This window comes from Mesoplodon bidens (genome assembly GCF_964165515.1).
Source record: "Mesoplodon bidens genome assembly, chromosome: 8".
Taxonomy (NCBI): Eukaryota; Metazoa; Chordata; class Mammalia; order Artiodactyla; family Ziphiidae; genus Mesoplodon; species Mesoplodon bidens.
In genome coordinates this window covers 109,087,829-109,104,865 of record NC_138165.1, presented here as the reverse complement: position 1 = coordinate 109,104,865, position 17,037 = coordinate 109,087,829, and the positions used below count along the sequence as shown (strand labels likewise).

The 17,037-nt window shown below is 51.0% G+C and overlaps 1 protein-coding gene across 6 annotated transcripts in view; it reads right to left on the bottom strand.

Moving 5' to 3' along the window:
- AGAP1 (ArfGAP with GTPase domain, ankyrin repeat and PH domain 1) overlaps positions 1–17,037 on the bottom strand; it is a 566,346-nt gene that overhangs the window by 363,936 nt on the left and 185,373 nt on the right. For all 6 annotated transcript variants that reach the window (XM_081243347.1, XM_081243348.1, XM_081243351.1 and 3 more), the window contains exons 2-3: positions 10,098–10,156; positions 3,084–3,171 (exon numbers count right to left, since the gene is read on the bottom strand). In XM_081243347.1, coding sequence (XP_081099473.1) covers positions 3,084–3,171; positions 10,098–10,156 — 147 coding nt within the window. The remainder of the gene's footprint in view (positions 1–3,083; positions 3,172–10,097; positions 10,157–17,037) is intronic.

The window sequence follows — 17,037 nt, the reverse complement described above, 5'->3', positions numbered from 1 at the left end:
GCAAGCAAGGGTAATCGATGGATGTTAATGCCTCCGGCAAGGACTGAAATCACTTTGCAGCTACAGGCTCTGTGACGGGGGGCAGGGACTTCTGTGTGCCGAGACGATGAGAAAGCAAGGCTTTTCTCATTCATTTCCTTTTGGAAACAACAAGTTATGGTTCCCTCCTGCTGCCACGTGGGACTCGCCCCAGTACATGGACAGACCGTGGGAAGCGAAGACACGCCCACCTGCCTGGTTCCAGGGAAACAGGGAGTCATGGGGACTGAAGGCTTCCAGGCACCAGGTGGCACCTGCTCACCATTCTTCCAGATCCTGGAGGACCTGACGCACGTCCCCTGGGGGGACCTCTCTACGCTCCTGGCAACGTCAAGGAACAATCCGCTGACCTCTCAAACGGTGAGAGGACAGGTGGCCAGGTGGCAGGGCCAGCTCCTGAAGGGCGCGAGCAAAGATCTCGGACAATCTTTCCCCTGACCCAGGAGCCCTTGGGCACAGACCCCACTGAGGGGTGAGATGTTTCCACTTTGCAGATGAAAGAAGGGACGTCCCGTTAGCAAACTCGAGAAGGCATCCACCCTGTAAAATAATGTATTCTGGGGGGCTTCCCTGGTGGCGCAGTGGTTGAGAGTCTGCCTGCTAATGCAGGGGACACGGGTTCGAGCCCTGGTCTGGGAAGATCCCACATGCCACGGAGCGGCTGGGCCCGTGAGCCACAACTACTGAGCCTGCGCGTCTGGAGCCTGTGCTCCGCAACAAGAGGGGCCGCGATAGTGAGAGGCCCGCGCACCGCGATGAAGAGTGGCCCCCGCTTGCCACACTAGAGAAAGCCCTCGCGCAGAAACGAAGACCCAATACAGCAAAAATAAATAAATTAAATTAATAAACTCCTACCCCCAACATCTTCTTTAAAAAAAAAAAATAATAATAATAATGTATTCTGAAAATCGTATGATACCATGAAACTCACGGAGTAAAATGGGTTACCTGGAAAGTGGAAGAAGTCGGGCTCTTACAGATCACATTTAGGTCTCCCCACTGGGTACAGCTTTTACCTTTGATGTGCAAATGTTCAAGAGAAAGGCTTTTGTGTTCATCAAAATATAAGGGCCCGCTACAAAGAAATCACAGTCAGGGCCAAATGCGATGGCACAAACTGAGCGCCCAAAGGGAAATGGCAAAAGCCACAATAAGGACAAAACAGCACCACACGGGGAAGGGGAAGGCGGCCACAGGCGGGAGAACCGGGGACCCGCACCAACCACGCCAGACGTCGAACGGAGCACAGGAGAATCCAGCTCGTGGCAGCAAAACCAGGGCCCAGACCACGAAACCTCCAGGGACCCCCGACCAAGGGGTCCCCTCAACTGAAATCCTGAGCGTTTCAGGGGCACACAGGCAGATTTACTTGAGGAGGTGATCCTCTCACTTGCAGTCCAGCTAATTAGTCCATCAGCAGCTGGTGTCATCAATCTACACAATTGCTAGACCCGAGGAATAAGTAGAACCTCCAAGAAAAAGGCTCTAAAAACCTCTCGGGGGGCTTCCCTGGTGGCGCAGTGGTTGCGAGTCCGCCTGCCGATGCAGGGGACACGGGTTCGTGCCCCGGTCCGGGAAGATCCCACATGCCGCGGAGCGGCTGGGCCCGTGAGCCATGGCCACTGAGCCTGCACATCCGGAGCCTGTGCTCCGCAACGGGAGAAGCCACAACAGTGAGAGGCCCGCGTACAGCAAAAAAAAAAAAAAAAAAAAACCTCTCGGATATAATCAAAATGACTATGGCTAAAACCCACAGTCAGACACAAAGGCACAAATACACAAGTACAACCCAGGTACGGATTCCAGGAAAGAAGACGGCCAACTTTCTCACCTCTCTAAAGCACGCGATTTTCTAGCATCTGTATCCATTTTTCCCACATCTGAGCCTTCACTTCTAATCTCCCTTAAACCATCATTTCAATACAGATAACGAAAAAAGTAGGCCTTTCCCTCATGTGACCACCACGAGACTTTTATGGTGGGATTGCAAAATTCTGCAAAGTCATGGCAGAGCCCCAAGCAAAGAATGCCACAGAATTCCATCTTCCACACTTTACTGAACGGTTACACAGTATCCAGGACAAGAGTTAAATACTAGAACAGGTGTTACAGGAAACATGTGAAGCTACTGAGGACTACTGCTAAAAAGACAACTAAGGGACAAAACAGGGTGAAATGTTTAACTTAAAATAAAAGAAAAGGAATAAATGAAACAAAATAGGATGATACACAGGACGAGGAGGGAAGGGAAGACTACAGTACAGAGTTGTGTCTCTCCTCGCTCTTCAAACAAGACAAGCGCTGCCATGAAGAAAATGTATAGTTACCTGCATCCATATCTGCAAAGAATGGAACAGCCAGTAAGAAAAAGAAGGAACCAGAAATTCAGTGTCTCAGAGTTGGATTTTAAAAGGTTACATGGAGAGAAAATATAATTTAGAAAACTGTGTGTGTACACTCTACCTGGATTTGGGGACACGGGAGCTAAGTGGTTTCCTAGCATTACTACCATCATTTTATTTAAAGCAAAAAACAAAATATGGATATGTTAACTGAAGAAGTAAAAGCCTCATGGCAAAAGAAATAGCTTATTCTCGTGCAACGTGATTATTAAATGTTTAGAATACAATATAAGGGGGAAAACATACTCAAACATATGGTGGTGGTCATCTGAAAGGCTCGGATCTATGACTAAGGAACAGTACACACAAATTAGGTATAAACTCAAGATCCAGATCAGAGAAACGTCCAAGCAGTAATAGTTAAAGGAGTGACACTGGATTCACATTTGAAGGGGCGGAACTATTCGGTACGAAATACATCCAACAGCATTTCGTGGTTTGACTCTATTTGCTCCAAATGCCGAGATGGTTAGCGAAAAATACTACAGAAGAAGCAACATGCCTACGGATTTTTACTGCTTGGTATGTTATTATTACTTTTCTTGACATGGGATACATCACAGTAATGATTTAGAATATGCTAACAAAAAATTCAGAAAACTAAACTCTCTAGAGGTGGAGACTGTGTGACACACAGCATACCTTCGGGAGACTCCTCCTGGACGTACGTGCCGGTCAGATAGCGATGCACCAGGGCCGACTTGCCACTGGCCAAATTACCCACGATGCCCTGAAACACAGAAATGGACAGTCACTAAGGAGTAGTCAGTATATCATGCTATTCAGCAACCTGCAAATAGAGAGGTTAATAAAATGGACAGCAGTCCTAAACACCATCATGACCAAACATCAGCGGGATGGCTGAAAATGGGCTAGTTAAATCCTTCTGCTGGAGAAGAAGGGATTCCAACACCTTCAGTTAAGATGTCACGTTTTATCAGCCTCTACAGCCTGAAGAATCAACATGGTTGGAACACACGCTGAATCCCATGAGTGCTGGTTCCATCGGGAAGGTGTACAGTGAGTCAGCCACCAACATGTATTGTGGACCCTCGCAACACGCAACAAGGGGCTTCCCTGGTGGCGCAGTGGTTGAGAGTCCGCCTGCCGATGCAGGGGACACGGGTTCGTGCCCCGGTCCAGGAAGATCCCACATGCCGCGGAGCGGCTGGGCCCGTGAGCCATGGCCGCTGAACCTGTGCGTCCGGAGCCTGTGCTCCGCAACGGGAGAGGCCACAGCAGGGAGAGGCCCGCGTACCACACACACACACAAAAAACCACTCAACAAGGTACGAGGTTAAATGGGGCACAGTGGCAGTACAGAGCCACAAGGGGATTAGGAGGACGTTCTGGTGCATTCCGTCACGACTCTGGGGTAGGATTTGGAGCCGGGTGAGACTAGCTGAAAAAGAGCCACACCAGAAAAGCACAGTGCCGGGGAAGGACCCGAGGGGAGAAAACTGGACCGAGGCGGGGAAGAGGAGGAGAGCCGGCCTGCATCTCTGGACACGGGGTCCACACTGCAGGACAGGGCAGGGACCCACGGTCAAGGCGGCAAAGGTGTTCATGCTGGATGGAAACCAGGTCAGCATGATGTGAGGGCCACTGTACCAGCAAGCAGGAACTCACAGTCACCAGCGGGCAAGGCTGGCTTCACCCTGCCTTCTTCAGAGAAAGCTCCCTTGTTAACACAGCTGACACACATGGACTCAGGTGGCTGTCCCTGGGGAGGCCCTCCCTCTGCTCGGGATCTCACTCCCCCACCCTCTACCTTCTATGCAAAGACTCTTCTGCATTTTAATCTTTTCCTCCCCCACTAGAACTTTCCCCTCTGCATTTAAGCATGATCCAATCAATTGTCTCTTGAGGAAAAGCAGGAAGAGAGACCCGCCCTGGACACAGGTCCCGGCCTACGAAGAGCCTGCCTCCCTCTCGCCCACTCTCTGACCCTCCCCACCCCCAGCCTGCTGTTTTGACCCTATGGCTACAAGGACACTACTCGAGGTCACCGAGGACTTCTGTTTCTAAATCCCCTGGCCCTCCCCTTGCTGCATCACCGGAAGCTGTAGAGGAGATTCTCTTTCCTCAAACTTCCCGCTCTGGGCTTCCTCTTCAAATTACCCCCAGCCCACGCTGGCTCCTTCCCTAGACCTCCTAGATTCCCTAGATCCTGGAATCTAAGTACCACCCCCCCTCCAACCAAGGGAGCCAGGCTACATCCCACCTACTCCCAGTAAGCTACGGATACCCACTCTCATTCTCCAGCCCCACCCCCTCTCCAGGTAAACCCATACACATCTACACTGGTACTGAAACCTCAGCATGTCCAGACCTTACTGTTTTCTCCCCAGTCCGCTCGTCCTGTGATCACATCACCACCGAGACTCGCAAGCCAGACACCTGGACGCCGTCTCCAATTCCCACCCCGCCCAGATGTGCTTTTGAGGGTCTCCACACACACACACACCCGCCACGGGGCAGGCTGTGCGTCCGTCCACTGGATCCTGGGAGAGCCTTTAGCTTATCTCCCTGCCTGGGAGCTCCCCATCTTCGCCCAGAGAATACCAGAGATTCTTTAAAATTGACACTGCAAAGATGAGACTCCCTCATTTCACAACTCCCAGGAAGCCTCCCACTGCCTGCAGGCCAGAGTCCAAGTATTTCACGAACAGACAACAAAGTGTCTCCCTCCAAATCCTCACGATCAATTCTGCTGTAGGCACCCAGGTCCGGCAGGGACCACACGGACATATCACTCACCTGGGCACCCCTCCCTTCACCTGAAGAGAGTTTTGGGTGGTTTCCCTGCTTCTCTACACACCCAGAACACTTTCCACTGTGACTGCTGATGCTCTTGACACCACCCCCTGGTACGCTCAGGTCCCCGAAGACCCAGAACTATGTCTCTGATGCTGGCAAGGACACCTCTCTGAATGCCTAGACTCGGCACTGTCTCCGGCCCCAGTAAAGTGCCGGTAAATATGGGATGGATGAATGGATGGAATGGGGGGTGGGGAGTGTGCTTGGTTGGCTGGATAAATGGGTGATGGTGCCACTAATGAGAAGAACAAACATAAACGCAAACAAATTTGCCACGAGATTGTGGAAAGTAAGTTAAAACCTGATCTAAAACCCTGAACCATCCTGTCCCTCCCACCATCACGGTCCTTTCGTCCTCAGCTTCCCACTCCCTGCTTCGTCCCCAATATGCCAGGGACCAAACACCATCCTAACAGGCCTTGCAGACTCCAGACGCCTAGATCGTTCCACATCAATCGCTGCCCGAAATAATACTCCTACTCATGGGTCAGCAATCAGTTCAGATGTCACCTCCTCTGAGAAGCCTTCCTAATGCCACAGCCTCAACCAGTGCCTCTCCCCAAAGCTCCCTTAGTCCTCTCCTCCTAATGCTACCTTGCCACTTAGCCCTTTGTTTCCCCAACATCGGTATGTGTGTCTGACTCTCTCCAGTGCTGACAAGGGACTGGGTCTCGTTTCTGTCTGGTTCTCTACCCCCAGCACTGCCCACGGCGGACTCCTAGCAACACTGGGTGAATGAATGAATGAATGACACGAACGCCAGCGGGTAGAAACGAGATGCTTCATTACTACAGCTCCAAGCCCCAGACTATGTGGACGGATCCTAAATAAAATGGTTTCCCTTCCTGATTTGACTTATGTCTTCCCTTTGCTTTGGGCCTCTATAATCTGAGAATTTCTACCTGTTAATTATTCTTTTGCTCCAGGGCACCTGCTGTTTGTCAGCTTCACACTGAGAAAATCCGAAACAGTATGCCGCAGAATTGAATTTTTAATTAAGATTAGGCTTTTTCTTTCCCAAGGAGGAAAATGTTGAAAATCACTGTTCAGTCTGTGCTTTCCGTGTGCGGCAATATTCCTTCCTTCTTACATGTCAATGATTTGCTAAGAATTAACTCACCCCTTATAAGGATCCAGTCACTCGATCCCGGGGGTGGGGGGTGGGGAAGGTGTTTTATTTGGATTGAATAGCCATCTCATACACCTTCTTATGTTTGCACACTGTGGGCTTATTTTAATTTGAAACGCTGGCAGAAACTAACAGCCAGCTGTGAGGAGGAAATAAAGTAAGGGATGAAAATGCTCTTTAAGCTGTAAAGCTACACTGGGATCCATGAACTGCTACTGGATACAAACTAGAGAGAATGGAATCAGGCCACTCTGGGTCTACAGGCTCGGGGAAAAGCAAGGCAACACGGGAAAAGGTGTCCTGAAAATTACAGATCTGTGTATTTTGGTGGCAACACGTCAGCACACGGGCCCGGCATCCTCTGGGCAGTGCTGTGAACAGCCACATCACACGAAGTGTCTTTCTAAACTGAGTTCTCTACTGCCCCACACTTCACCACTTACCAGCTAGACACGTGGCTTGCTGAAAATAAAATCGAGGCTTTTGGTAAAAATCCCAGTTGAGAATTCAATGAAAACGCACAAATAGGATGTGGCACGTTGCTGACAGACGCCCACCTCTACAGGCCAGAGATCTATGGCGTGGTTGCCTTTCCGCCCAGAGGTAAGTGGTCAGCACGTGCTGCCTGGCACACGTCTGCAGGGACCCGAGTGTGGACCCAAAGCAACTGGCCCCCATCACACAACCTCAGGAAGCATATAGCATGGCACTGCCACTCTTGAAAAGAACGCAAACATTGGGGAATTCCCTGGAGGTCCAGTGGTTAGGACTCCTTGCTTTCACTGCCGAGGGGCCGGGTTCAATCCCTGGTCAGGGAACTAAGATCCCACAAGCCATGTGGTGGGCCAAAAAAAAAAAAGAAAGCAAACATTGACATTTTTTCTCTGACAGATTCCAGATGGTTTATGGCCCAACATTACATAAAGAGCCCATTTGAGGCTTGTTATTATGTCACCGAATTGCGTTTCTGAAAGAGTCAGGGGTTCCGAGGGTGCTGACCTAAGGGACCACCTGTCCCGGTTGCTGTACCCAGGCAGGACACAATCGCAGCCCTGTGGATACACAGAGGCTGCCCCAAACAAAGGAGCATTTCTGTAGACGCTGGGAACGCCTTAGCACATAAGGGATCTGCTGAGGAGGCCAAGCTGCCTGCTGCACCACCCCCAGCAGGAGGATGCCCGGCCCAGAGCAGAGCTGGCCGTCCTGCTGGGGTCTGGGCCGACCCCACACGGGTCGGGAGCAGGGCGCCTCCCCCAGAAGAACTGCAGAATCCTCCCCGTTTACTTATCCGTGAGATGGAGTCCACCCCTTCTGTGAATTCAAGCCAACTTTATGCGAGTTCTGCTTTAGGATCATAAATCCACACCACCGGTTAACACAAGCACCCCTTCACCTCCAAGCATTGATTCCAGAAAACTCCATGCTTTTGAAATACCAGCAGAGAACAGGTTTTGGTAGCAGGCGTCCTCAGTCATGGGCTGCTATGCAGGCTCTGGTAGAACCCTCACCACCTGTAACTCCCCAGACTGGGTCTAAACCATGGGCCTTGACACCCTTCAACTTTAAACTTCAGTGCCTCGGGCTTCCCTGGTGGCGCAGTGGTTGAGAGTCTGCCTGCCGATGCAGGGGACACGGGTTTGTGCCCCGGGCCGGGAAGATCCCACATGCCGCGGAGCAGCTGGGCCTGTGAGCCATGGCCGCTGAGCCTGTGTGTCCGGAGCCTGTGCTCCGCAACGGGAGACGCCACAGCAGTGAGAGGCCCGCATGCCACAAAAAATAAATTAATTAATTTAAAAACTTCAGTTCCTCCCTTGCACTGGCCACACTTCAGATGCTCTACAGCCACACGGGGCCCATGGGTGCCACCCTGCAGAGAACACTTCCACGTTGCAGAAAGTTCTGCCGGCAGAGCTGATGCGGAAGCAAACTCCAGGTTCAAATCCCAGCTCCCGTCTCACTAACCAGGGCTCCTGGGGCACGTTCTTAACACCTGAGGCTCTGCCCCTGATGCCTGTGGAGTGGGGACAACGGCACGACCGGCTCAGGACTCAAGGTGGTGACGCCATCCAGGAGGTACCCCACGTCATCATCAGAACGCTGTTCCCCTTGCTTTACTCCGACGGCAGGACCCCAACCTTTGGCTGGCTCTAGAGGCTGCCTCGGAAACTGGGAAACCTCCCTGGAAACCTCCAAGCAGCATCCTTGGCCACGCGGCCGCCATCGCTGATGTCGCTTCCTGACCGTGTCCCGCGGGATTCGTTCTGTTCCGGGGACGGCGTCAGAGAGCACAGGGGACAGAACGGCACTGTCCCGGGGCTGGGCTTGCAGAACCCGCGCTTCTGGAACAGCCCCGGAACCGTGGGCCCCTTTGCCTCCCCCCGAGGGGCGGAGGAGCCACCGAGAAAGGTCAGACCCGGTGGGAGGAAGAAGCGGGGACGGGAGGGCAGGGGGCCTGGCCTGGACACCTGGCAGTGGCAGCGGGGACACATATCAGATGCTCTCGGGCCTGGGGGGATGTCAGAGGGCCTGCCCACGAACCCTCCCTTCAGGCCTTCAGTTTCAAAACCTGTTCTTCCCGGTGACACTGGAAGTCACAGACACTCTTGTCCTTGCTCCATCTCCTTGTCTCGGAGCGGAGAGGCCAGAAGGGGCCTGTCCCCCGCCGGGTCCACCCGCGAAGCACCGCAGGTGGCTGGGGCCCCGGGAAGGGCATCCGAGGGCCTCTGGGGTCACCGGGCAGACAGGCTGGAACTGCTAACAAACCCTGGGGTCTCAGAGAAGGGGCACATGGGGGGACAACATGCCGAGGCTGAGGGGCCAGGTGGGCCGAGCAGAGCAGGTCCAGGGCCTGGACAGGATGAGCTGATTTGCTGTCACCACGGTCAGAGTCTGTCACGTGAGAAGTTTAAGACAACACACACACACACACACACACACACACACACACACACACACACACACACACACACACCCTCCAGACACACACACACACACACACACACACACACACACACACCCTCCAGACACCGCGTATTTCATAACAATGTGATTCTCTAACAGTTCTAGCTGTCCTTTCTTCCACCCCCAACTGCGGGGGGCGGGTGGAGTGGGGAGAGGCTCAGAGGTGTGGCTGTAACGGATCCAAGTCATTTTTTATTTAAGTCAATTTAAATAGTGTCACTGAAAGTACTTGAAGTTCACAATAAAAACAAAACTTTAAATTTTACACTACTCCTCTGTAACACAGTACACAGTCACATTTCATCAGTGATGAATTATAATTACATCTTGATGACTCGCTACAGAGACTTTCCATGACATCCTGCAAAGGACTAATAAGCTGTGTGCGTGTGTGTGCGTGTGCGCGCGTGTGCGTGAGACAGAGTCTCTCTCTCACACACTCAGATACGAGAGACAGTGGCGGGTGGACCCAGCCCTGCACACAAGGCCACCTGCCTGGCCGTCTGTCATGACCGTCACAGGTGCCCTCCGGACTCCAGCCCTAACCTCAGCCTCCCCTGGCCCCTCCCCAGGACACAGCAGAACACGGCCCACCTCTGGGCCCCAGGGAATGAGACCCCTCACGCCCACCGGGATGCGGGCTTGGGGCGCTCATAGGTCACACCTCGCCTCTTCCTGAGCCCCCCTCCAAGCCCCCCTCCTGCAGGTGAGGAATGACCACGCCCAAGGCCAGAGCAAACACTCACCACTTTGAGCTCCGGGACAGATCGACTTAATGTCCATTCCTGGCTGTTCACAAAGGCATCTGTAAAACAGGAGGGTAAAAGGAAGTGAGATGCTGCAACTTACCAAAGTGCAAGGTCAAGATGCCCCCAAGGTGCCAGTTTTCAAACGGGAAGGACACCGAAGACGGTCCAGCCCACCCCTAGCATCACTTCCACCCAGAGAAGCTGAAATGTGCCTGGTTCACACGGCTGTTCCGATTCCAGTCGGTGTCCTGCCTCCTAAAACGTAACACACGCTCCAACAACTCCAAAGTCCTGCTCCAGCCCTGTAGGCCCCACCCTGCCCACAGGCGTTAAGACCCTCCAGATCCCGAATGTGGGCAAGTGTGAGGATGAAGGAAGCTCCTGGCTGTCCTGGAAATGACCCGGTAGCCAGTGAACTCTGGGCCTTTTGGTTTTTCACTAAAATACTCACTTGCCTGAACCGCCCCCCCACCCCGCCCAGTAAAGTTATGGTAGGTGATGGTTGGAAAATCAAAGTGTTTACGACACTATGGTTTTGAAGAAGACTTTCGAGCTGGAGTTTTGATCCTCAGAAACATATTAGACACTGAAGATCCAGTCAGAACACCTTGGGATGTGTCAGAAAGTCAAGGGGGAGGACTTCCCTGGTGGCGCAGTGGTTAAGAATCTGCCTGCCAATGCAGGGGACACAGGTTCAAGCCCTGGTCCGGGAAGATCCCACATGCCGTGGAGCAACTAAGCCTGTGCGCCACAACTACCGAGCCTGCACTCTACAGCCCGTGAGCCACAACTACTGAGCCTGTGCTCTAGAGCCTGCAAGCCACAACTACTGAGCCCGCGTGCCACAACTACTGAGCCTGTGCTCGAGAGCCGCGAGCTACAACTACTGAAGCCCATGCACCTAGAACCCGTGCTCCGCAACAAGAGAAGCCACCGCAATGAGAAGCCTGCGCACCGCAACGAAGAGTAGCCCCCGCTTGCCGCAACTAGAGGACGCCCGCGCACAGCAACTAAGACCCAACACAGCCAATAAATAAATAAATAAACAAACAAATAAAGTTATTTTTTAAAAAAAGAGAGCGCGCTGTTGCTGTGCTTGTAACAACCCAAGGCTGGTTACGTACATTTGGATACATCCACATAATGAAGGCTAAGTCGCCAACAAAATGTTTAAAGCCCCAACGTACCAAAGTGCAGCCATCCCAAAGCTATAGGGTTGTGTGTGTATGTGTGTGTGTGTGTGTAAAATACACACACAAGCTTGTCCATGCTGAGAACACTTCTGGCAGGATAAAAAACTTCACAGCTGCTGATCTAGGGTTAGGGAACCAGGTGGCCTGGGGACAAGGTAATGAAGAGATTTTCTTCTCATTGTCACCTTTTGGTAACTTGCACATTTTCTACCATCTGGCATGAAAAAAAGAATTCAATAATATAGTTTTTAATAACCTTAATAGGAAAACAAAGAGAGTAAAGTGGGAATTAAAATGAGCTCTATTCACTAATGCACAGCTGATATTTAAGCACATACCACCAAAGATTATGTTTATCACAACAAGTATCACATATTCATTATAAATTAAGCAGGGGTCCATTAAAGAAAGACGTGTAATTATATAAACCCTGCAACAATGTGTGTGGTGACTTTTTACTTGTAAACATATCTTCCCTCGAATGGAATAAATTTGTTTGTGGCAACTAGCTTAATAAAATTAATGCCTGATCTACCTGACCAGATTAATAAAATTAATGCTTGACTTAACTGACCAGAAAAACACATCTTCAATTTTAAAAGATTTACTTTAAAAATGTTCGTCGCCTCCATCATTGCCCGGTCAGGACTGAATTCTGCCTCCCAAGAAGCTAAATGAAAAATAACAAAAGATGCAGCAGAAGTCGTACACACCAGATACTCCTTCACGCTACTCCTCTGTGGATCGGGACCCTTCTGTGGGCTGGACTCCCTAAGTGGGAGTTACAGGGATGACAGTGCAGCCCCTCTGGAAGAGTTCATCACGGGGTGAGCAGGGTGGGGACCATGGCGACCAGACCGGCCGGCTGCCCTATTCAAGTCCTACGGTGCAGCAATCCTTAAAGGATAAACACCCATGCGTCGGGGGCACACACCCAGCAGCCTGCGCGTGTGTGCATGTATGGGAACGCATGGATGGGAAAGCGTGTGCACGTGCACATGTGTTCTCAGAGCAGCTAGAACCAAAAGTCACGGAAGATGTGTCTCATTTCAGAAGAGGCCATTCTGCGCTCCACTCAATTCCCCCACTTGGAGTAGAATAATCTTAAGAAAACACATTCCCATGAGCTTTTGAAATGCTACTGGACTTGAATTTAGAATAAAACACACCCGGTGACCACTGACTGACTGCTTTAAGCCTGTCGGGGACATTGAAGCCCCTTTAGCTGTCGTCCCTGGGGGCCAGCATGCTGGGCGTCCTCTGTAATGACCCAATAGAGTTTAGGAAAAGAAGCCGTTAATCATTTCTTATCATTAACATGGCTCCACTTCAGATTACATTTTATCTTTTCAATTTAAATCATAATAGTGAAAAGAAATTCTCAAAGAACACCAAGATTAGGGAACCTGAAGTAACAGGGAACTTTTATCAGGAGTGAAAAACCAAAACTATTAGCTTCTTCAGAACAGAAATCTGAAGGCAGTTAGAGAAAGAAAGTGACCTCCCCCCCGCCGCCCCCCGCACCAAGCAGACTCAGGGACGGGGCCTAAGGACACAAGGAGAAGTTATCAGGACGGAGAAGGAAACCAAAACTGCTCAGCACTCGGGGGGGAACTGTTATGAATTTTAAGCAGAAATTCTCAGCCTAGTTATTCTGAGTTGACGACCAAAACGTGAAATTAAAGGAAAAGACACCAATCCCCTGCTGTCTCACTGGTGTGCCCACAGGTCACACGCATGGCGTATTATTTTAGGACTTAAGAAAGGGAATTCTAAATAGTTAAATGTGGATGCCAGTAGAATTCATTCCTAGCTTAGCCCTATATTAAGATAAAGTCCAGCGAAGCTCAGAACGTGAAAATGCACTGTATCCCCACACAATGCACACTTTTTTTAAATAAATTTATTTTATTTATTTTTATTTTTGGCTGCGTTGGGTCTTTGTTGCTGTGCACAGTATTTCTCTAGTTGTGGCACACAGGCTTCTCGTTGCTGTGGTTTCTCCTGTCATGGAGCACAGGCTCTAGGCGCACAGGCTTCAGTAGTTGCAGCACGCGGGCTCAGTAGTTGTGGCTCGTGGGCTCTGGAGCACAGGCTCAGTAATTGTGGCACACGGGCTTAGTTGCTCCGCAGCATGTGGGATCTTCCCGGACCAGGGCTCGAACCCGTGACCCCTGCATTGGCAGGCGGATTCTTAACCACTGTGCCACCAGGGAAGCCCACAATGCACACTCTTATGATGCTGAGCAAAGAGGAAGCTGCCAGACCTACACTTTCAAAGGCAAAGGTGCTTGGGGTTTGGACAATTCGTGCTGAGCCCCAAGAAAAATGAAATTCAAACCATCTGGGTCATCCATTTATGGCGTCCTCAGCAGTTTCTTTGTTTTTACGATTCTGGTGAGTGATGACGGGGCAGGCTGTGCACGTGGTGGGTGGGGGGGGGGCGGGCAGGGGGATAAGGGGAATCTCTGTACCTCCCTCTCAATTTTGTTATAAACCTAAACTATTCTGAAAAAATAAGGTCTCAAAAAATGTAAACAAATATATGTGTATATATACAAACACACGCATATATTTAATATACATGCATATACACACAGACACACAATGAAATAAAGTGCCAAGTCCGGACCCCACCCTGCAGTGACGAGTAAAGCGGAAGACAGCTGAGACAATGTATTTACAACACCACACCGTACTTATTCGTGTCTTGGTCCTAACACTGCTGACCACGCGGGTCACTGAGTGATAAACGTGTTTACACACACAGCACTGTCGGAGAGCCAGCTCCTGGTGCTGCCCGGCCCAGGGGAGCCCTGAGAGCTGCGGGCAGCCCGGGGAAGAGGGCTGGACTCCTGCAGATTCCAACCAGCCTCCACCCAGCGGCCGTCTTGACAAAAGGAACCACACACCGTGCACCTGGACCACCAGGGTGTGGTCAGCTCTCCTTAGCATCCTGGAGACCCCCCCCCCGCCCCGCTCTTACTCCAAGCGGAGGGTGTGACTCGGGGCTTTCTTAGGAAATCTGAAAGCGTGATGCCAGGAGGAAAGCAGCGATTATACAAACACCAGGAGAAACCCTTCTTTGGGCCAGTTCCGCCCCCTCCAAGTAGACCTCCTTCCTCGTCCCCACTGGCTGCTGTTTGTTTCCCATGCCCACGGGGCACCCCTGCACCCGCATCAATCTGGTTTCGTCCTACTGAGGAGCAGGGTTGGCCCAGCTGGGCCTGCTGACCTGCAGGGCGAGGGAAAGCAGACAGCCTTCCACGGAGGGGCGCAGACAACCTGGAGCTGGAAATAAAAGCCACATGGCAGAGGAAGGAGCCTGGACCTTGCAGCGGCCCCCGATCCTGGCCGGCCTAGGGGCCCCTCACCGCACCCCATACACCCCAACACACTGGCGTGCACCCTGCTGTCCCTGAAACAGCCTGAACCCTCTTCCAGAGGACACACACAGATCAACCCTTGACGGGGCTCAGGAAAGCATCTTAAGTTGCTTGCCTCCAGAATCCCAAAGTCCTTTCCCGGTTCTTTTGAAGGAGACACAGTTACAAAGGATGCGGGCTTATTTCAGAGAACAGCCTCTCTCCCCAGCAGCAAAGCTGCTTTTCTGAGCCACTGGAGAAAAGCAAAGACGCAGCGAGGCCTTCTTTCCGGAACCTCCCTTTCCAGGACCACCTTCAGCCCCACCCTGGCTGCTCTCGGTGACAGGAACAAGACCCTGGACCCTAAAGAATGCAAACAGCTCCTGACACCGACAGATAGGAAAACAGGCCTAAGACCATCGGGGCAGGAGCTGCAGAAACAAACAAAACACAAATCCAATAACAAAGCTACTCGGCTGTTTATTTTTATTTTCATTCCCAGGAGAACTGTGTCCTTTCCCTTGCCCGGACTTTCTTAAAATTCATCCTGACTACAAACTCCCTTCAATCTCCGCTTGCTAAGAACACTGAGGGACTCAGCTCTGGTCTGTTTTCAAAATTATTCATATGCAGAACCACACATTTAACCAGGAAATGTAAGGCCCTCATTTTACTGCACACACAATAGGCGCTCTGACTCGAAAGCCTTACTCGAAAGCCCTTGAAAGCCCTAATCGCTCCCTTTTTTAACAACCCCCTCAGACCAGAGAGAGAACAAATGGGGTGGGGGTGGGGGAGGGCAGGGACCTGATTCCCAGCTGCTTAATTAGCAACTTGCTGCCCATGGGGGATCACGGACAAATCACCTAATTCCTAAATGCTGGGAACACAGGTGAAGAAATAGTCCAGCGAATAGACAAAATCATAGTGATTTTACACTGGGTACAAAGCCCCCGTTTTCCCCTTGGTGCTACTGTATTATTTTGTGAAAGCACCAACTCTTCCACTCTCTTGACTTGATGTATCAAAAGCCAAAAATTCAAGTCTTAAAACTGATAGGATTTTGCAAAGTAGCCAAAAAAAAAAAAAAAGTACTTCTTGTCCTTCAGCGTTTTCCTCCAATACCTCGGAGTTTATTTAATTGCAGGGCATGAAGATGGCTACAGACTACATTAACCTCTGGGTTCCAGCAATAACCAGGAACCCTGGGTTAAGATCTACCAGGGAAATTACCCCTTCATTACGTCCATTTCCACTGAGCCTGGACCAAGCAGTTACACTCTGACATTCAGAAAAGCATCAAAGCTGTGGTTGGACTTCCTTCTTGTGCACTTCATGTCAAAAATGAGCAACATGTGAGAACAAACACAGCAATCTCCTGGCGTAATAGTACACCTAGATGAAAATCATTGATTATGAAGGACAATCTTAGCAGCCTATCTGGTAGGGGGACTAAAATCCTAATAAAAAGGGATGTGTTTTATTTTCTCCTTGTCTTCCTGCCCTGAACAAGAGAGTGAAAGACTTTTCAGGAGCACAGAAATCAGAATGAATAAAAAGCATAAGTCTTCTTTACAAAATCAAAACAAATCTCTTTTGCAATACAGGCAAACGATGCCATTTTCCCATCACAATTAATTTGGTTTGGAGACAAATGATTTCAGTAATTACAAACAAACACACACCTCAGAAGGAAAAGTGCCCTCAGTACACATGACTTTACCACTGTCTATGCAAAGAGGATCAACCCTGCACAGGCCCGGATGAATGAAGCGCAGAGAGAAAACAGAAGAGAGAGGCTCAGCGACATTTACGACTGAGCTTGTGATACTGATGACCATCCCCTGAGCACTGCTGTGACCCAGGCTCACTTGATGCCACAGCAGCGTGGGGACAGGCTCTCACTGCTGCGGGCTGCCCGGTGCTGCTGGAGAGGGGCGGTCCCTTGTGAAAGGTCAGGCCAGCAAATCCCTCCCTCTTCACCTGCTGTGTTCCCCCTCCCACCGCCCCACCTTGCCCCAGACTCACCTGGGACACCTGGCAAAGCTGGTAACAGGTGAATGTCAGCCGGGACCCATCCTACCCGAACTTCAGAGTCTGTATCGCTAACCAGCTCTCTCTGGATTTCTTTACTCCCTCCGCTTCCCAAACTTTGCTAAGCAGATGTGGCCAATGTAAAATTCCAACGTCGGGGATTCACACCGTGGACTGTGGGAGCCCTGCTTCTCCCACCTGGCCCCAGCTGTCCTCATGTCCAGGACCCCAGGGGAGCACAGGGAGCTCGGCATGGGAAGCCTGAAGCCACAGGCTGACGGTGGCCTCCACCTTCTTGGGTGACCTTCCGAGTCTCTCTGACACTGCGTTTCCTCACCGGCAGAG